Source organism: Pseudochaenichthys georgianus, chromosome 19, assembly GCF_902827115.2.
Source record: "Pseudochaenichthys georgianus chromosome 19, fPseGeo1.2, whole genome shotgun sequence".
Lineage (NCBI taxonomy): Eukaryota > Metazoa > Chordata > Actinopteri > Perciformes > Channichthyidae > Pseudochaenichthys > Pseudochaenichthys georgianus.
Window position 1 is genome coordinate 20,259,764 of NC_047521.1, and position 21,208 is coordinate 20,280,971.

The 21,208-nt window shown below is 40.8% G+C and overlaps 2 protein-coding genes and 2 pseudogenes across 2 annotated transcripts; 3 read left to right on the forward strand and 1 right to left on the reverse strand.

Annotated features, from left to right (window-relative positions):
- The first annotated feature begins 316 nt into the window (after nucleotides 1-316).
- LOC117464594 (progestin and adipoQ receptor family member 4-like) lies at nucleotides 317-2,840 on the forward strand (annotated as a pseudogene).
- Nucleotides 2,841-3,532: 692 nt separating this feature from the next.
- LOC117464948 (protein pelota homolog) lies at nucleotides 3,533-13,348 on the reverse strand. Its single transcript, XM_034107736.2, is given in 15 exon segments — nucleotides 3,533-3,652; nucleotides 6,796-6,827; nucleotides 6,912-6,986; nucleotides 7,351-7,422; nucleotides 7,511-7,584; nucleotides 7,662-7,708; nucleotides 8,296-8,457; nucleotides 8,661-8,673; nucleotides 8,675-8,722; nucleotides 9,988-10,151; nucleotides 11,277-11,367; nucleotides 11,755-11,810; nucleotides 11,813-11,904; nucleotides 12,502-12,594; nucleotides 13,008-13,348. Coding segments are annotated over 15 exon segments (1,155 nt in total). The 5' UTR covers nucleotides 13,049-13,348; the 3' UTR covers nucleotides 3,533-3,557.
- A 20-nt stretch (nucleotides 13,349-13,368) lies between these two features.
- On the forward strand, nucleotides 13,369-17,424 carry LOC117464954 (AT-rich interactive domain-containing protein 1B-like). Its single transcript, XM_034107745.1, has 14 exons — nucleotides 13,369-13,403; nucleotides 13,684-13,755; nucleotides 13,978-14,022; nucleotides 14,104-14,142; nucleotides 14,241-14,297; nucleotides 14,773-14,841; nucleotides 15,047-15,106; nucleotides 15,202-15,273; nucleotides 15,352-15,399; nucleotides 15,651-15,716; nucleotides 15,803-15,841; nucleotides 15,936-16,193; nucleotides 16,876-16,935; nucleotides 17,017-17,424. Exons 2-14 carry the CDS (start codon nucleotides 13,695-13,697, stop codon nucleotides 17,019-17,021), a joined length of 879 nt encoding a protein of 292 aa, XP_033963636.1. The 5' UTR covers nucleotides 13,369-13,403; nucleotides 13,684-13,694; the 3' UTR covers nucleotides 17,022-17,424.
- A 1,068-nt stretch (nucleotides 17,425-18,492) lies between these two features.
- Nucleotides 18,493-21,015, forward strand: LOC117464595 (progestin and adipoQ receptor family member 4-like; annotated as a pseudogene).
- The last annotated feature ends 193 nt before the right edge of the window (nucleotides 21,016-21,208 follow it).

Below are 21,208 nucleotides of genomic sequence, written 5' to 3' on the forward strand. Positions count from 1 at the left end.
TATTCTATAATGATTTGAGTCTGTTTGGAGCCATGTCAAGGCTGCGGTAGTGCACATGGCTACTGTATGTGTGGGGATTACCCTGGATTAGGGTTAAGACCCCTTTCTGATTGGCCCTCCTGAAAGCATACCACTTGGCCAGCTCAACAGGTTGCTTGCTTGGAATTACACCTGTCCAATGGTAGATTCAGGGAGCAGACTTTCCGGCTCGTTGTGGTCATGAATGTGTCTCAGAGTGAAGAGCGCGGCCTCGTTTAGGATGTAAATGGTGAGAAGCCTCAACTCAATGTGAGGGCCTTGGCTGCAGGAAGTCATGATGGGGCTTTACAAAGGGCCGCGGCTGTTGGAATTTGCAAAGACCCCACAACACCTTCAGTTCAACAAGTATGTGCTCACGGGTTACCGGCCAGTGTCCACGGCCCAGGAGTGCATCAGGAGCCTCTTCTACATGCACAATGAGCTGGGGAACATTTACACCCATGGTAAGTGCAGAAATGATCTCCACTGCCTTTATTTAAATCTTTATCCTTAATGACAATCTTGAGATTATATCAAATGTATCTAACAGTAACACACTGAGAAAATGTCTCCCAGAAATGTAACTATATATCAGTTGCACAAACAAATGGGTCACCAATGTCACTACTCTCACTTATGGCCCGTTACAAGTATACTTGACGAGGATGTGTAATGAGGATATGGGGCATTAGCGGTAATCTCCCCTGGGAATCCTGTCCTGGAAATAACCTACTGTTAAAGCGGTCTTTGAAGGTGTGTGTGTGTGTGTTAGCCTGACACCTTTAAGCTGTGCATGCTCACATATGAGTTATTATGGCAAAGCATCCTGGAGATACAAAGGTGTTCATACAGATGGCACGCAGTCGTAGAATTACAACACAGATTTTAAAAGTGTGCATTTTATGTAACACTTTCGAAAATAAAATCAAGCTGTGCAAAGACGAGCACAATTTTAAATGTATATAAACAAAGTGCATGATGAGCTGTGCATGAGCTCAAAGCTGTCCAACCTTGAACTTCCGAAAGGTATCTTCCCCTTGCTCCATTTTCTGCTCGACTATCCCATTAGTTCATTAACACTAACACTCTTACAAAGGGGAAGTGGAGGGCATTAGGTTGTCTCTTGGAATGGGAACAACAAGCACATCGCTCACATGCTTCCTGTTTAAGAAGCATCGCTATTAAATCCCTTAAATTGCTCTGCATGATATTTAATAACACTTGCTCAATATAAAAACAGATGCAATTAGACTACTACAAACTTCAAATCAAGAATTTTGTATGCATTGAAAGTAATGTTCAGCAATAACAACACTTAAGGGTAATGCTTTTACTTACAGGCCTTTTCTAACAGAAAATGTTTCACTTGACTAATTTCATCCTCTTTTCCCTTTCATTTCCCTTCCCTTCAGGCGTCCCTTTTTTCCTCTTCTTGGTGCTACTGCCCTTTAGTATCCCCTGGATGGAGGTGGACAGCTCCTGGATCTGTGCGGTCCATTACCTGGCCTGCCTCAGCCCCACAGTGGGCTCCGTGGTCTACCATGTGTTCATGAACCATGTGGGAGGGGAACATGTGTACGACACCCTGCTCTCCGTGGACATGTTCGGGGTCTGCCTAGTAAATACCCTAGGTAGGTTGTTGATAATTGGCTCTTTTCTATCTGATATTTTTCTTTTTGGTTAGCATTAAGACTGGGAACAGCAGGCCATGCTCCTTCCAAAGATATCAAAACGCCTTAATAATGTAAAGAATAAGGGAAACCAACATTGTGGGAGACAACATGTGACTCTTTTTCCAGCCTACACGCAACCAGCAGAGATTCCACACAAAGTCACAACCTTCTCCAAGAAATAGTCCTTATTTTGTTTATTACAGACAGCCAAGTTTTCCTGTTGCCAAATATCCTCCCAAAGTTACGGATAATATTAAGCAGGCTGATCATTGTAGCAAAAATAACCCAGACAGGGTGAGCATTGTGCAACTCCAATGCAGAATGAATTATTATTGAATTTTGAACCAGACAGTGTTCTCATTCTGATATTGTACAATGTCAAAGGCTTGTTGATCCATATTTCTGACCTAAAAGTCTTGAAATCTGGTTTGTAACAAGCCATTTTTATTTTAACCTCACTTTGCCTGCACTATCTGCTGTTGCAATCACGTAAATGTCCCCATGGAGAGACAAAGAAAGGATTTCTGAAGTCTTACATTTCACAACATTGATAGCAAAACAGAAGTCTACATTTGTATGGCTTGACAGTACATCTACGTCTCAAGTCTACACCTGAAACTCAAAATCAAGGTGTGTCAAATGTATCTTACTTGACATTATTTCCCTGCTGTTTCTTCACTTGTACATCACCCCCCTCTTGTCCCCAGGTGCCCTCCCCATCATCCACATCACCCTGTTCTGCTACCCCCTCCTGCGACAGGCTGCTCTACTGGCTTACACCCTCCTGTCAGCGTACGGCATCTACTGCGCCACCACGGCCCGCACCAACATCCTGCGCCTGCAAGCCTTCATCTGGCAGGCCATGTTCCGCTTCCTGCTCTTCCTGTTCAGGGTGGTCGGCAGCGGGGTGGGCAGCCCTCACTCACTGCGTCTCTTTGTCATCATGGACACTCTGGCTGTAGTGGGGGGGCTGGTCAACATCATCCAGATCCCCGAGCGCTTCGTCCCCGGCCTGTTTGACAACTGGGGCAACAGCCACCAGATAATGCATGTCATGGTGGTGTGCTCCATTATCTACCTGCACTGGGGCACTCTTGAGGATTTCGAATGGATTAAGACTTCCAGTGTCCTACTGAGCAAAGCGTATAAAGTGCACACTCATGAACTGATTGAAATTTAGGAGAGAGGAAGGTTGTTTTAAATATTGCACTTAGTCTTAGCTGCTGACGTTCTTCACAAGGGAAGTTTGCAATTTGACGTTTTGCCAGAGAAGAAGAAGAGGAACTGACAGTGTTGTAACTGTGGAACTCAAACACTATCAAATAAAAAATCCTGAAGACACTTGATTTTTAGTTTGTTAAAATGCAGTAGTTTTGGGTCGTATTACCCATAACCAAAATAGCTTTTAAATGTAAAATATTGTATTTAATAAATTATATATTTTTACATCTGGCTCTGTGCATTACATTCACGTGTGCGACAAAGTGAAACAACGCAACTGGTTGAACGCTTCTGTTGTTTAATTGAAAGAGAAATAAATTGTATATACAAAGAAAAATCACAGTTTTTTTTCATATTGGTAAATGTCATGATTGTAACTGTTTCTATTTGGACTTGGCAAAAAATATGACATTCCTTATCATTGGCAACCTTAACCGGCACCTTTCAAACACACCGTCACCTTTAAACCCAAAGCTCCAAAATAAGGCATTACATTATTTGATTATATTTGACCGAGGTCTGGATGTTGCAGAGGTGGAATAAAGAATACCTGCAGTTTTTATTGTTTTACATACACGCTGAGTCAATGCATTCTTGTGTTATCTGCAACACGACCCCCTTCTATTTATTCTTTCTTTCTGTCAATCAATCATCGTCTGAGCTGCTGTCGTCCTCATGCTCTGATAGGTCGGCGATGGGAAACCGCAAGATGGCAGCCACTCCACTCAGCTGAGTCAGTTCTGAGGAGACAAATAAATCAAGGTGATGACACACAACCAGAACTTCAATTGATTCAACACAAATGAGAAACTGTACGTCTTCAAAAAGAAAAACGAGGGGCCTTCATTCATGTGTTGCGAGTCTTATCATGTCAGTGTGCTATTAGGACATCAGTATACCCCTCCTAAAGCCAGTAATCAAACATTGACAGTGCGGACCTGATAGCATGTTGGCGTCATTTCACTCATACTGGTCAATACAAGTTAGGCAATACAATAGGCGCGTTCACACCAAGTACTTTTCTCACAAAGGTTCCTGAGAACTACGATTTAGTTGTGTTCACACCAAAAAGTCTCAGGAACTAAATTAGTTGTTTAATTAATTGTCCAGCTAGAGCAAAAGCACCGCATACGTCACGCTTACGTCGAGGCGGGGGCGGGATCAACTCCTGAACAACAACAAAAAGCCGGCGTTTTATCCAGTTTGTACATAACGATGGAGAAACTTAACAAGCAGCAGTGGTCCACTGAAGAGACCAGCTACCTTACTGGAAATCTGGTCTTCCGAAGAGGTAGAGAGGAAGCTGGAGCACAATCGGCCATTGTTGTTGTTGTCGGTGTGAGCTGTGAGGGGTTTGCGCACGGTTTGGCTTTATGAAGCAGGCACGCAAACCGTTACGTCATGACGCAAACGATGACGCAATGACGCAAGCACCAGTCGGACTCTGGGCTGTGTAAAAGAGCCGGAGCTAAACCGAAGAACCGGTTCTGAACCTGAAAAGCTCTAGCACAGAGCTGAACCGGAGTGCATTGGTGTGAATGAGGTACTAAGAGAGCAGGGACTTTCGTGGGAGAAAAAGGTTCCTGTGGTCTGATTGGCTGGGCGGATTGCAAACCACGCCCCGTCAAACTCCCAAAACTTTTGTGAAGCCGCCTTTTATTATCCTCGCATTGCATTATTAGCATTAGCATTATCCCAGTGCAGAAACACAGAGAGCGAACTTATGACAACACAAAATAAACATGGGAGCGGTGGAGATGAGGAGGTGTCAGCGTTCTGGCCGTTACTCGGAAGGCTCAGTAGAAGCTGCTGGGAGTCTCAGCAGCTTCTACTGAAGCCAGTCCCTAACTCCGGGGACTTGGGCGGCAGTATACGCTGTGAAGTTGTTTGCGGCCTGCCAGTAAAACCAAAGCAGAAGACGAAGAAGTGACGTCAGCGGCTTCATTTGCCTAATCCACCCCAAGGAACTAATTTCCGGTGTGGAACGCGATCTGTACTTAGTTCATGAGAACTAAAGAGTTCTCAGGAACCTTTGTGGGAAAAGTACTTGGTGTGAACGCGCCTATAGAGGGGTTTTGTTTAACCACTAGTAGCACTGTGGAGCAATGTTTGAAGAAGGCCCTACTTTATTAATCCCGCTCGGGGAACATTTCAGGTTAAGAGCAGATCCTCTTTAGTTATATCACGCACGATGATATGCTTGCATGCAGTGCCCTATTATTCGGCTGCACACAGTTAGTAGATGTAATGAGTTAACACTGTTTGTGTGTGTTGAGTAAAACATATAAATACAAATAATTACTATGGAGTATAATTAACGTACTTGTTTTTTTATTTCTTTATTCCTTTGTTTATATATATGTATATTCCGCAATGGAGACACCGTAACGTAACCACATTTTTCTTTGGGATCATGATGTCACAAAGTGAGGAACACCAAAATTAAACTTTTTTCATTTACAAGAGACTCTACAGAGAAACCTTTGATACACAACTACATGATGCTACGTATTTAAGCAATAGCTCACGACAGGAGCCGTGGTATATGCTCATTATATCACAGAAACCCCCTTAGCTGTGATATAATGAGCTATATATCAACGGCCTGAAGTGAGCTATTGCTTTTATACAAACGGTTACCAAGTGTGGCATATAAAGAAAAATACACACTCTATTTAAATAGTTTTTATTAGTAAATAATGATGTTCAAAATAAAATAGTCCTCCGTTGCCTTCTGCACAAAACATAGTGCGAGGTGGTTGCTATGCAAACAACACTAACAGCTAGCGAACATATTAGACAGAGAGCGTTATTTGGCTATTATTTACATTAATGTGTATGTTGCCGTTTATTGTGCCACCCACATGAAAAACTGTCCAGCATCAGTAGAATGGCTAACGTGGTTACTTGTATAGGTTGAGGTTGTTCTAGGCCAGTGTTTCTCAAACTTTTTCATACCAAGGACCACTTAACCATTAAAAAAAACACTCGCGGAAACCACCTAACTCCACAAATATCCCAAAACACATCGTTTTCCTAGAACAGATTATAAATCGCCTGAAAATGGTACGAACAGGTGGCAACATGTGTGACGAAGGTGTTGCCCTGGGCTATATCATGCAATAGAAAGTGAAACTTAAGCTCATTCCCTTGCGGAGATATTCCCGCGAGAGTGCGTAAAACTTAAATGTATTTATTTATTTCAAATGTGAAATGTTACCAATATACTCACGGACCACTAGGGGGAGCTCACGGACCACCAGTGGTCCGCGGACCACACTTTGAGAAGCACTGTTCTAGGCTGTTGCTTGGCGTGGCGAGAATATTGCTCCACTTTCTCTGGTCCCCGAGATTCGGCTTCCAGTAGCTCTGGAGAGAGTATTCGCACCTGTGGCCACTAACGGTCACCATTTATCTGCTTTGTTTCAAGACCCGCATCAGAAAGCTTTTGAATGGTGGTACTTTTCCAGTTGGTCTACCTGCTCTTCACGTAGCTCTGCATGTCGTCGTTTAGGTGCTTTTTTTTTTTCTGGAGATAGGCACTCCTCAAGGCACTCCTCAATCCACTCCTCCATAGTAAGACCCCCCCGGAGGTCGAAGTTAATCTTAAATGTTTCCATTTTATGCTTTGTAAGTTTGTTTCGGAACGGAAGGCAAAAGCAGTTTGCTTTTCAGCCCAACGGTATACTGTTTTTCTCAGACGCGGAGGGATACTGATTTGTTGTGAAAAGTAACTTACAATTCTACCCGTGGTATACACTCAGTATATCACGGCTAAGAACCAATCAGATTGCTTGATTTGACTTGTCCGTTTTATAAGTGTTAATAGAAAACGTCTGTCTTTAAATGTTAAATAAATAGTCAGAATGGTTTTCAAACTTACGTTCACCAGACACATGAAGGCTTGAGAATATTCTGCAGGGAAAAAAAGAGAAAATCATCAGCGGGATGCTTGGCAGAGAATACAGAGAACCAATACTTTTAAAATACAATTAGTACCTGACATTGCCTCCATTATCTTTCACGTTGTCAACCAAGCGAACGTAGCGACTCCTCGTTGGAACATCCTGATGTCTGGATGAAAGCATGTAGACACAACATTTGTTTTACACAGAGCAGATTTGATGTGTTTACTACATTCACCTCACTGATAACTTGATAAGGAGTTGCAAGAATAGATTACATATTATAAATTGCTGAATTTAAAAGCCATTAGGTGTATGATGTAATGTGATTGTTGTATTTTAATGTCTTTAAAATTCTGGTGGCATACGTTTTTGATTGCATAGAAATAAGAAACTCCATTCGTTGAAAAACGTTGGTTTCTAGCAGCTGATCATAAATCAGCAGCTAGGTTAACCCAACACCTCTTTCTGTATGAAGCAAACGTGCGCTGTGTATTTAAAACAGATGTTGATAGATTCATTTCAGTGTGTACCTGAACAGTATGTCGCTTATCAACAGGGTGTCGACGGCGAGGACGTCAGCTGCTTTCTCCACATGAGCCACTCTGTGAGGATGCACCGAAACAAAGGTCGTTTATTATCAGCGTGGCCGAGGGATGACTCTGTTTACTGTTCTCGCCCGTCATCACTCACCCGTAAAAGGCTCTGTCAGGCTCATGCTGGAGCATCTTGTAGAAATCTTCTAGTGCTCTCACCTCTGATGCTGCCTGAAAGTTAAAACATGCATGTCAGCTTGAGAGCATTTGTTTACAAGAGGATAAAAAAAGATACTAATCATATGCACCTTGGTATCAGACAGCCTGCTCGTCACTGTGGGGTCACACAGGATTTCTGCAAAACAACAAGCACTTCATTTAGTTTCCACCTTGTGTCGAGGTTTATAGGTCCCCTATTATACTGTTTTTCATTCATATATTATAGGCAATATATAGATATATACAAAAAATGTCTCTGGAGTGTTTGGCTCGAAATACCAAACAGACCATTGTAGCATCCCATAATCCCCTCTGTTTCAGCCCTGTTTCAAAAGTGCTGATTCTCTGTCTGTTACTTCAGATGAAAATAAGGAGCCCCTCCCCACGCCCCTCTGAGAGATATTTGGTTATAAAGAACTCAATGGTGCTCTAGGAGGAGATTCAGGTGATAATGGTTACCTTGGTTGGTGATTGGCTAATGGTTACACAAGCCAAAAAAATCGTTATGACATCATAAAGTGGCCAAAATCTGATCAGTTCATTTTCAGACAGGTTTTTATATAAATGGATCAGGACAAAAAGAGAGAGAATCGTTTTTTTCTGAAACGTTCAGAATCTCTTTACACAGAGGGGACACATGTGTATGGATAAAGACATGAAAAAGTGGATTTTGCATAATAGGTGACCTTAAATGTTTTTCTCTCAGGGCCCACCAGGTCATACCTTTGAGTGAGTACTTGTGACCTGATGAGGAGTGGACCAGCATGAATTTGGGTCGGTTCTCCAGCAGGACCTTGTTGTCCTGTCGCACCGCCTCCTTATAGAGGTAGGTGATGAACTGATCCTTCACAAAGCCTGGACTGGCGACCAGCATGCACTTCACCACTAAGAGGAAGAGAAAATCAAAACGTCTTATCTTTAATTCAAGCAATGATTATGTGAAAACAATAACAGCAATGATTCTGATAAAACAACCGTGAAATATTTGTTGTGGGAACAAGCTATGAAAAAGGGAGAAGTGTGCGACACGAAACAGGAACATACTGTGTGTATGTTTATGTCCGTGTCTGTGTACACAGCAGCATTACCATCGAAATTGATTGTGGCGAAGAATCGCCTGCATGACAGCCTCATAGAACCTCTCCAGCGCCTGCAAACACACGCAAACAGTTCAGACTACAGGAAAAATACACCAGATCCAAATACATGAGGGGCTTGATGTGCTTTTTCTTTCTTTTTTTTTTTAAATCACACTTTAGGTGTCTCACGACCTCAGAAATACGTGATTATGCATACACAACACACACTCCATCTCTCTGACTCTTGCCTTAATGCTGACTCATGTTGAGATGGTACCATTTTATAAAAAATACCAGTAAGCTTTATTTCATTTAAAATATTTAAAATGTGATTGTTTTGTAGTTTAATTTTGCAGTTATTCATCTACCCTATTATACTGTATATGTGAAAATCCATTAAATAAAAAGGAGAATTAAATATGTCTAAATATGAGTCAAAAATACACATGCATATAAATTCACAAGAAAGGATACAGGCATACATTTAAAATTAGCAGCAGGTAAACGCTTAACTTTATGTTGAGAGTTTTTATTCTGGAGAAACAGAAATGAAAATGACTGAATTATTCTGACATCTGAATCAGCTGTTATCGTCAAGCATAAGCAGACGGCAGGTGTTTTTAAATGTATTGCACCCTCTCCCCTTGATGGAGCACAAAGCCAGGGAGAGAGAACGTTCCTCAGCTGGATTTGTGGTTCAAGAAGGGAGAACGCAGCTTAAGCAGAGTAAGAATAAAGCTTTTTAAAGCAAGTGACTGTGTAGCCTGTGTGTATAATCACGGGTCGGGTCATGGGACTTATATTAACGGGTCAGGTCAGGATTTGACTCGGAGATAATTATGGGTAATCAGTTGTTTCGGTAGGGATCTCTGCGGGTGGTAGGCTTGCAGAACTGGCCCTGAGCAGGACTCGGTCTATTGACAGTGCTTCTTATCTCATAGGCCATTACATTAATGCACACAATATCTTGTTTTTGTATTACTACACATATTTTATTCCAATTCCATTTCAATGTAAATACTGCTATATTTTGTGTTATTTATTTATTTTATTATAGTTGACTTAAAATAGTTTTCTATCTGTGTTTTTAATTGTTGTTTTACTTTTATGTATGCTCCACGACACCAAGTACAATTCCTCGTACGTGTCAACCTACCTAGTAATAAACCTGTTTCTGATTCTCAACAAGTCTTTAATTTAAAAAGACTTGACAAAGGAGTTTTTCCTTAATAATCAGAGGTGGTTGGGGCCAACACACTAGCTATACTTGTTGACTTTATTCTCCCATCAACACCCATTCTGAGCTCATTACAGCGGCTCCATAAAGCTGACCTACCTTCTCGTGCTGAGTGCAGCTCCCCCTTCTCTTGCGAGGGATGGTGACCTCCACTTTAGCTCGGAGCAGTGTCATGGCGGGGGTCACCAGCACCAGGTTAGCCAGCCCCTCCTGCATCACCACCGCTGCCACGTCGGCCTTCTGGGTCGCATCACAGGCCTGCTCTAAAAGAATTGAGAAGACAAATGTGGGTAATTTGTGACATTAAAAAAATGTGTTGCAGCACTGCTAAATGTATTTGAGTTACTGCAAATTATTTCTAAAACACTTAAGTGAAAGTCATGGTGGTGAAGATTACAGCAGTAATGACTCATTGGACCCCAGCTGTCAGTTTATTTCCTGCTCTGTCTCCTTATCCTGTTCCCATGGCAACATTTTCTCTTTGTTGGCAATGTAAATAAATTAACAAGTGGACTGGTTTTTGTGTGAAAGAAACACAAGTGATATGTTCCCCTGTCAGTCAGGCGGTGCATTCATAATTAGCTTTTAGTGTATACATCTAACTTGGGATGAGAACAAAAGTGGTATGAGAGTAGCTGATAAAAGGAAAAAACATCCAATCTGGAACTTTTCAACTAAAGAGATTTAAATCACTTGCAAAAAACAGCTGATTCTCATCACTTAGCACTCTAAACTGTTTAAATGTCCATTTGGACTCCCTGTGTTGTTTTGACTATTTTGGCTCGGTTCACCATTACGTGTTTGCCAGAAAGAGACAAACGTCTATGTTATGTAGGATTTAAAACATGGACATCTATGTGTTATAGTTGTCTAGATTAAAGTGGTTTAAATAGATTATGAAACCAAAAGTGTTGTAAACTTGAGTTGTCAATACGCAGAGACTTCTCCAAACATAGATTACTTGTTCCTGTGGTTTGGCTGATTTATCAGTAGAGAAACATGGTCACACTGAAGTGCAATAACTGCACCAAATATGGCTTAAAATGTCTTAATCCTCTTTCAAGAGAACTATAGGCTTTCTGTTAGGAGTTGTAAACAACTCTGATTTAAATGCAGGAACTTAATCTAACATGCATGTCTTATGTTTACCAAGAAATAGATGCTTAGACTGAGACAGATGGGCATCTAGAGCCCATGATATTCTGTCAGGTAAACAAGAGATGTGTGTCCGTGTGATTACTGTTTACAAGTCCTGGTTGACGTGCATGTGGGAAGTTTGGGATTAAACGAACCCAAAACAAGAATAGGCAATAGGTTCTGCTGTGATTATTCTGACTTTACAAACTAATTTTAATCTCAGACAAATGTATATGTTAGCACCTGCATACCGATTCTGTCCAGCACGATGCTGTCCCAGCTCTTTTTAGCCAGAGTGAACTTCCTGTTGAGCTCGAGCTCAATGGTGTGGTAAGCCCCCATCTGATGAATGAAGAAAAGAACATGATCACAACAGCTACTTAAATCTCACAAAGTAACATTAAGACAATAACAAATTAAGAGTATGGCTGGGAAATAATAGAAAAGAAGTAACAAGTGTTGTGATATTAAAAACATTATTATGTTTAATAATCTTCAGATGTTTGAGAAGAAAAATAACAAAAAGACACTGCTGTTAGTATTAACATATAATGATGCTTATGTCACTAAAGACATATATATATTGCCTGTCTAAATGGCCAGCCTTCATAAAAAAAAGGTTTGCTGTTAAAGACAAGTCATGTTCTCCCAGTGTGAAGCATTTTTAAGGGAGAGGAAAAACTGTCTACGTGAGTAATGATCTCTTATTACTGCATCAAAATATCAGACCTTGACATACTGGTTCTCCTCAAGGTTAGTGCCCTTCACTCTGAGCTGGCAGGCATGGAGTCGAAGTCGATCGTCTCCACACATAGGTCAGAGTCACGCGACACTCTAGAGCTGCCCACACTTCCAGTAGCTGACTCTGTCTGCACCTTCCTGTGAAAACGGGGAAAGGGCACTTTAGTTCTCTGTGGTTTATATGAGACTAAACACATAACGATACACAAAAGAGCAAGACAAAAACATTGGAAAGCTAGTAACCAAGCACAATCATATACAAACCCAGATTGAATTATCAACGTTTTAGTAAAGCTAACTGGACACTGTGGTATTGGAAACATTACATCTCCGTACTTGAATGTGTTTTGCTAAGGCACAAAGTTAATCAGAAGCTAAGTCAAAAAGTTCCTAAGTGCATAAAGAATATGGTGTCTGATGCTATCGGGAACAAAGTTGGTCTTGAAATATGTATGTCTTACAAAAGCATAATTGTTGCAAACCGTGTACATTTTGTGTAAATAAAGCTTTGTGTTATAACTATCCATCAGCTGTTAAGTTACTACAAAGTCCATCTGCATGGCTGGCTGCATTGATTGTAATGGATGTCAATCAAATCTGATCAGTGGTTGTCATGACGGCGGAAGCTCAATCTTTGCCTTGATAATGCAAACAATGACACCGCCAATATAATATGTCCACAAAGACGATTCATTGTCATCTTTATTAGACGGAGTAAAAGTACTAAGAGGTTACCTGATGGTGGAGGCTCTCAGGCTGTCCCCCACTTGCAGCAGGTTGTAGGTGTGCCACATATCCTCCGCCTCATCAGGCATCAGAGTCACCTGACTGAAGAACAACATGCAATTAATAAGGTTCTGAGTTGGTGTCATTCATGTTAGTAATAATAAGTCAAGAGTTGTTTTCATTATCACTAAACTGTGGAAATACTAAAGCTGTCTATTTATTATTTAGGGCAATAACGCAGACCCATGCTGATCCAGTTATAATAACTAAGTGTAGGTCAATAACACAATCAGGGTTGGTTTTGTTTACTGGCTTTGTTTACGATCGGTCATTAAAGCTATATCCGTATCAATATGTTTTAATACATATTGGACTATTTCCGTTCTAACTAATAGTATTCTGGTTAGTGTGAATGTAAACCACATATAGACATATACCACGTCTTAGTCAACACAAGTACAATCAGCTGTAAAATGGCATGCTGGTTAGCTAGCTAACAATAGCCAGACACTCACCCGGCACTATCTTTTTCAATGTCTTTATGAAGCAGCTTCATGATTTGGATCGTTGTATGATGTTAACAACAGTATTGTAAGCATAAAACGGATGGGTTAACGATAATCCGACATAGAGTCATGTTTATATTTCAGATAGCAACCTAGCTAACTCCTAACTTCAGAATGAATCACTCGTAGCGTGTTGCCAGGCGCTAGGACATTGCGTCATGCCGAAATACGTCGTCGTTTCTTCCCATCTTGGTCACTTCCGTGGGTGTCGCTGTGCTGCGCAGCAAATACAGGGCGATACAAGCACGAATATTTGAGTATTTGTGGACATACGCGCGCTGTATGTTGAATTGTTTGACACAATCCCTGGTGTCGGCAGTAATGGTGAAACAGCCGGCAAATACGGTGAATAATTAGCTTTAACATATCTGATTAAAGCTACACAACTTCACCCCTTAACCTTATATTATGTGTCTTCTTCCTCTGTTCTCCATCTTATTATTTATTTATGTACATATTCCCTTTTTTTAAGTCCCATTTATTGTTTTTATAGTGTCTTGTTGTTTTTATATTGTCTTGTTGTTTTTATATTGTCTTGTTGTTGCGTGTTGGCACCTTGAGTCTGTTATAATTTCGTTGTACTTGTACAATGACAAATAAAGTTCTATCTATCTATTAACAACAGGTTACGGGAGAATGCCTTATGAAGCTCAGCCAGCTGGAATAAGCCCTGAAGCCAAATCTGCTGGAACATATGGTAAAAACGTAATGTTGGGAAATACTCTTAATAGCTAATTTTGTACGATAAATATGAAGCTACTTCAAGCAGCTGGTACGTTTAGCTTAGACTAAAGATTAGAAACGCGGAACAAAGAAAACAAATAGCCTCCAGGCACATCTAAAGCTCAATATTTGTGTTATTCTCTTTATTTAAAGGAACACATTCTTAGCACTGCATTGTTTTATTTCTTTTTTGCAGGATATGGACATGGTTACAATGGAGGTGTACAACCTGACTACGCAAGTAAGTACCATTTTAATTGAAACTGATTTTCATGAATTACAGCAGAAATTCAAGCAAAAATAAATGTCTATATTCTATCAGGTCTTGGCCAGGGCGTACACACTGCTAATGGAAAATCAGGTAAGACAAGTGAGATTACAGTTAAATAGGATATTGATTGAAGACATGGTACAACAGTGAAAATGATGAATTAGTCTAATTTACTGCTGATTCTACAGGTGGTCCCAAACAGATGCCTTACAACAGAGCCCCGATCGATCCTGCTGGGCTTGATGGTAAGAAAAGCTATCGTATAAAAATAGGATTTAATATTGAGCAGAATAATACACATTGTAATCCACAATGAAAACTAAGTGTTGTGTGTGTGTGTGTGTGTGTGTGTGTGTGTGTGTGTGTGTGTGTGTGTGTGTGTGTGTGTGTGTGTGTGTGTGTGTGTGTGTGTGTGTGTGTGTGTGTGTGCATACAAACAGACACAAAGGGAAAACATGGAACAAACCTTAAAAAAGCTGAAATCCAAAATGTTGATAATCACATTTTGGGAAAATAGTTCCTCAGAATTCATGACAGACTTTTCTTTGTGCTTCATCGAAAGCTTCAGTGACTTCATTATTTCAAATTGAGGGGCTTTCTAACTTATATAATCTGTTTTCATACAATCTTAATATATTTTAAGTCCAGTTTGCAGGTCTATCAGTGTGATTACTATTTTCAGAAACAGTCTAAGTCTGAATACTTTGTGTATTCTTCCAGGAATGAGCCAGTTTGAGCCTCAGGCTGCTGGCCTTGGTCCAAATGGAAAGCTGAGCAGCATGTATGATGGTATGTATAACTTAATTTCTTTCTAACTTTTTATAACACAAGAAAACTCTAGAAAAACACAAAACGCACTATCAAAAAAATATCAAATGTAGTCCAAGCCATGAAACCATAGACTGGCTATTTTCTCAGACAGACATTCGAAAGTCATTTTATACACAGCTTAGTAGTTTTAAATATTTAATCAAACATTTTCTTTTACATCTAGCTGCGTCGCAATATCAGACTGAACCACTTGGACAGAATGGAAAATCCACAGGAATATACGGTAAGATTCAGCAAAAAGAAATGGTACTTTATAATTCTCCCTTTATTTATCTATGTATTATTTGTTTACAATGTCCTCTCTATGTGGCTACTAAGGTGGTGGTGAAGTACCCTATGCACAACAAGCTCCTGTTCTTGGAGGGGATGCAACATCTTATGGGCAATATGGTATGGTTTATCCTTTTGTGTGTTCTTTACACAACAATCAGGATTAACATGTTTACTAATAGATTCCACTCTCAACAGGAAACCAGGAACAGTACCAGCCACAGCCGTATGAAACTGCATCTGAAGGTGAGAACACAATATTTTGAGCTTATTGCTGCTGAATACTGCAGTTTTCTTAGAATAGTGCAAAAAATATATATATCTGTTTGCCTTTAACAGATGCAGGTTTACCTTATGAGCCGCTGCCTCTAAAGCCAGATTCAGCTGTGAAATCTTACGGTGCATTAGGTACAAAGGTTTCTTTTTGAGGGACTAACAACACACATATACCTCAGACCCCGATCATTAACGTTTTTTATCTTCTCCTGCCCTATCAGTGGAGGGAGAGGGACATACGCCAGAAATCGCGGTTGAAGGCGAGAGCATGTCCCTTGATAGATACGGTAAGATTTGAGTGCGTTTCTGCATGCCGGTTTCTTGTGGTATAATAAATGCATAAAGGTAATAATAAACTGTTTGTCACTTTCAGAACATGTGGGCTATATCAATGGAGAAGTTCAGCCAGAAGGTAAAGGGAAAACTGAACTTAATATACCTAATAATCTGAGTTTACAGTAACACAATTAACTTGTTTTTCCTCTGTCCTGTCTCTTCCTCCCTAGTTGTTGAATTCCCTGGAGTTCCCACTTCCAGCCCCATCCTGGCCTACCCCTCTGACCCCTCCTATCTGCCTGTGGAGGTCTTCACTCCTGCAGCAGGAGTCGAGGACCTGTCGGACCCCGCCGGCTCTGACGACCTCCACTCTGCCCCCGCCGCAGAGACGCAGGGCGGCGCTCAGCCCGAGGATATGCAGCATCAACAGGAGATGCCCCGTCAGATACACATCCAGCAGCATCTCAAACTGCATTTTCACCCAAAAGGCAAGTCCTCCAGAGGGTCAAAATAAACTGAATTGCCAATTTGTGGCGTCATACGCCAGGCAAGATATTTTCCTGTTCCCAGTCTTTTGTCGGTTGAGTTGTGTTCTTGCATTATCCCTAATGTTTCTAACACATTATCAACCTAGAGAAATATGTAAGGTCTGTTTGATTTGGTCTAGCTTTCTGACTATGTATTCCCTTTGCTCATGCGTTGTGGTTGTCTGCCAGAAGATGTCAGAAATTGACTTTTTATCCAGTTGTAAGCCACATTTAGACCTTTAAGACCTTAGTTGTTTTTCAATATAACATACTTACCCGATGAAGGGTTTTAGTCATCACACATGGACCTTTGAAAAATTGTGAGCAAACGATAGCAGCAGCCAAACGGCATTGGAGAAACTCTGATTTTTAACATGAACCCTTGTGATAACTGACTGGTGAATCTGATGACCTGACACTACTCCAAAATACCACCAAATCTGGTATTTAGTTGTTGTTATGATTGAGAGACACCCAGTGGCAGAAAACAACATATTGTGCTTTTAAGCTACATAATAAACCTACAGATATGAAAGTAGTTTTTTCCAAAACTCCTTTTAAATTCACCATGTTGGACGTCAAATTCCAGGCAAACACATTGTTTGCACAACTGTTTGATTATTGTTCTTCTTTTCGTTTTCAGAAGCAGCAAAGACCCGCAAATTTGATTTGAATGGCTTCTTTGGGAATAGTGGCTATCAAGGTAAGAACAGAACCACTCAATCGAAGACATTATAATTGTCCGTTTGTTGTGCATCTACCTGACTCATGTCTCTCCACACAGGTTAAAACTGCAGACAACGACGATTATAACCTTCATATGCCGTTGTATATTGTTTTTGAATATTTCCTAATTGTATATTATTTTGTTCTGTCTTTTGAATAGTCCTGGTGTTTTTTGTGTTTGTTTGTAGAGAGAAAACTGCATTTAGAGTTGTTAGATTTACTTGTTTATGTATATTTGTATGTACCCTATACATTACGTTCTCATCCTGCACTGCCTGCTCACAGTGCAAAGATGGAGTTTGTCTGCTGCGAATATCAGTGTTGTGGTAGAAGCAGTCTGTGTTGCCTGATATTATCAACTCATATAAATCCTGTAAACATAGTTCAGTCTAATTTATTTTGCTTGGGAAAGGGTTTTTTACTACTTGTGGCAAATATCTGTTTATTATTGTACCGAATTTGAATGAATAAAACCATCGATGAATACTAACAGTGGAAGTGCTTGTTTGTGTGTTTCTAAACATTTGATATACAGCGTCGGTAGTGGACAATAAGTTATAATATTTACTCAAGTATGATTTTTGTGCGAGCTAATTGTACTCCAATTCCTGCTACTGTATACCTACTCCCATAAAACTCTATTTAAAACTCTTGTATTTAATAAAACTATATATATAATCAATGAATACTTTATCATGTATTATCGGAAACAATACACTTTATTTATCTGTGCTGTAATTAAACAACACCTGAGAGGACTGACGTGTTGTGTATGTAAATAAAGCTCCTCCTTTAACAGCTAACAAGGAACACATGTATGTATCAATCATTTACCATTATAAAATATATGGCCTTATAATATTATGAGGAAGCACGATGGCAAACAGGCATAAAATATATACTTTTCTGAAATGGGCTGTTTTACTTTTGGTAAATTAGGTATATTTATTATGTCCTTTCAAGTATAATTTGAATGCAGGACTTTTACTTTACACTTAACTGGCTTTTACTTTACACTATTTCTACTTTAAATAGTAAAGTATCTAAATACTTCCAACTCTACAGTTTAGCCAAACCCATTAAAGGCACATTCTATATTATTATCTGTGTCACTAAGTATTGTAATTTCCAGATTATCCTGAATGCAACTCATGTATCAATGAACATGGGTTATAGTATCATGTGCAGTATATAACAGGTGAAATGCAAAACTCACCTTATTCTATAATGATTTGAGTCTGTTTGGAGCCATGTCAAGGCTGCGGTAGTGCACATGGCTACTGTATGTGTGGGGATTACCCTGGATTAGGGTTAAGACCCCTTTCTGATTGGCCCTCCTGAAAGCATACCACTTGGCCAGCTCAACAGGTTGCTTGCTTGGAATTACACCTGTCCAATGGTAGATTCAGGGAGCAGACTTTCCGGCTCGTTGTGGTCATGAATGTGTCTCAGAGTGAAGAGCGCGGCCTCGTTTAGGATGTAAATGGTGAGAAGCCTCAACTCAATGTGAGGGCCTTGGCTGCAGGAAGTCATGATGGGGCTTTACAAAGGGCCGCGGCTGTTGGAATTTGCAAAGACCCCACAACACCTTCAGTTCAACAAGTATGTGCTCACGGGTTACCGGCCAGTGTCCACGGCCCAGGAGTGCATCAGGAGCCTCTTCTACATGCACAATGAGCTGGGGAACATTTACACCCATGGTAAGTGCAGAAATGATCTCCACTGCCTTTATTTAAATCTTTATCCTTAATGACAATCTTGAGATTATATCAAATGTATCTAACAGTAACACACTGAGAAAATGTCTCCCAGAAATGTAACTATATATCAGTTGCACAAACAAATGGGTCACCAATGTCACTACTCTCACTTATGGCCCGTTACAAGTATACTTGACGAGGATGTGTAATGAGGATATGGGGCATTAGCGGTAATCTCCCCTGGGAATCCTGTCCTGGAAATAACCTACTGTTAAAGCGGTCTTTGAAGGTGTGTGTGTGTGTGTTAGCCTGACACCTTTAAGCTGTGCATGCTCACATATGAGTTATTATGGCAAAGCATCCTGGAGATACAAAGGTGTTCATACAGATGGCACGCAGTCGTAGAATTACAACACAGATTTTAAAAGTGTGCATTTTATGTAACACTTTCGAAAATAAAATCAAGCTGTGCAAAGACGAGCACAATTTTAAATGTATATAAACAAAGTGCATGATGAGCTGTGCATGAGCTCAAAGCTGTCCAACCTTGAACTTCCGAAAGGTATCTTCCCCTTGCTCCATTTTCTGCTCGACTATCCCATTAGTTCATTAACACTAACACTCTTACAAAGGGGAAGTGGAGGGCATTAGGTTGTCTCTTGGAATGGGAACAACAAGCACATCGCTCACATGCTTCCTGTTTAAGAAGCATCGCTATTAAATCCCTTAAATTGCTCTGCATGATATTTAATAACACTTGCTCAATATAAAAACAGATGCAATTAGACTACTACAAACTTCAAATCAAGAATTTTGTATGCATTGAAAGTAATGTTCAGCAATAACAACACTTAAGGGTAATGCTTTTACTTACAGGCCTTTTCTAACAGAAAATGTTTCACTTGACTAATTTCATCCTCTTTTCCCTTTCATTTCCCTTCCCTTCAGGCGTCCCTTTTTTCCTCTTCTTGGTGCTACTGCCCTTTAGTATCCCCTGGATGGAGGTGGACAGCTCCTGGATCTGTGCGGTCCATTACCTGGCCTGCCTCAGCCCCACAGTGGGCTCCGTGGTCTACCATGTGTTCATGAACCATGTGGGAGGGGAACATGTGTACGACACCCTGCTCTCCCGTGGACATGTTCGGGGTCTGCCTAGTAAATACCCTAGGTAGGTTGTTGATAATTGGCTCTTTTCTATCTGATATTTTTCTTTTTTGGTTAGCATTAAGACTGGGAACAGCAGGCCATGCTCCTTCCAAAGATATCAAAACGCCTTAATAATGTAAAGAATAAGGGAAACCAACATTGTGGGAGACAACATGTGACTCTTTTTCCAGCCTACACGCAACCAGCAGAGATTCCACACAAAGTCACAACCTTCTCCAAGAAATAGTCCTTATTTTGTTTATTACAGACAGCCAAGTTTTCCTGTTGCCAAATATCCTCCCAAAGTTACGGATAATATTAAGCAGGCTGATCATTGTAGCAAAAATAACCCAGACAGGGTGGAGCATTGTGCAACTCCAATGCAGAATGAATTATTATTGAATTTTGAACCAGACAGTGTTCTCATTCTGATATTGTACAATGTCAAAGGCTTGTTGATCCATATTTCTGACCTAAAAGTCTTGAAATCTGGTTTGTAACAAGCCATTTTTATTTAACCTCACTTTGCCTGCACTATCTGCTGTTGCAATCACGTAAATGTCCCCATGGAGAGACAAAGAAAGGATTCTGAAGTCTTACATTTCACAACATTGATAGCAAAACAGAAGTCTACATTTGTATGGCTTGACAGTACATCTACGTCTCAAGTCTACACCTGAAACTCAAAATCAAGGTGTGTCAAATGTATCTACTTGACATTATTTCCCTGCTGTTTCTTCACTGTACATCACCCCCTCTTGTCCCCAGGTGCCCCTCCCCATCATCCACATCACCCTGTTCTGCTACCCCCTCCTGCGACAGGCTGCTCTACTGGCTTACACCTCCTGTCAGCGTACGGCATCTACTGCGCCACCACGGCCCGCACCAACATCCTGCGCCTGCAAGCCTTCATCTGGCAGGCCATGTTCCGCTTCCTGCTCTTCCTGTTCAGGGTGGTCGGCAGCGGGGTGGGCAGCCCTCACTCACTGCGTCTCTTTGTCATCATGGACACTCTGGCTGTAGTGGGGGGGCTGGTCAACATCATCCAGATCCCCGAGCGCTTCGTCCCCGGCCTGTTTGACAACTGGGGCAACAGCCACCAGATAATGCATGTCATGGTGGTGTGCTCCATTATCTACCTGCACTGGGGCACTCTGGAGGATTTCGAATGGATTAAGACCTTCCAGTGTCCTACTGAGCAAAGCGTATAAAGTGCACACTCATGAACTGATTGAAATTTAGGAGAGAGGAAGGTTGTTTTAAATATTGCACTTTAGTCTTAGCTGCTGACGTTCTTCACAAGGGAAGTTTGCAATTTGACGTTTTGCCAGAGAAGAAGAAGAGGAACTGACAGTGTTGTAACTGTGGAACTCAAACACTATCAAATAAAAAATCCTGAAGACA

Excerpts from the sequence above, each read along its gene's own strand:
- LOC117464954 (XM_034107745.1), top strand. The coding sequence starts at position 13,695 with ATGCCTTATGAAGCTCAGCCAGCTGGAATAAGCCCTGAAGCCAAATCT. Across the intron at positions 14,023-14,103 it reads TGTACAACCTGACTACGCAA|GTCTTGGCCAGGGCGTACAC; the intron begins GTAAGTACCATT and ends ATATTCTATCAG. Across the intron at positions 15,842-15,935 it reads TGGAGAAGTTCAGCCAGAAG|TTGTTGAATTCCCTGGAGTT; the intron begins GTAAAGGGAAAA and ends CTTCCTCCCTAG.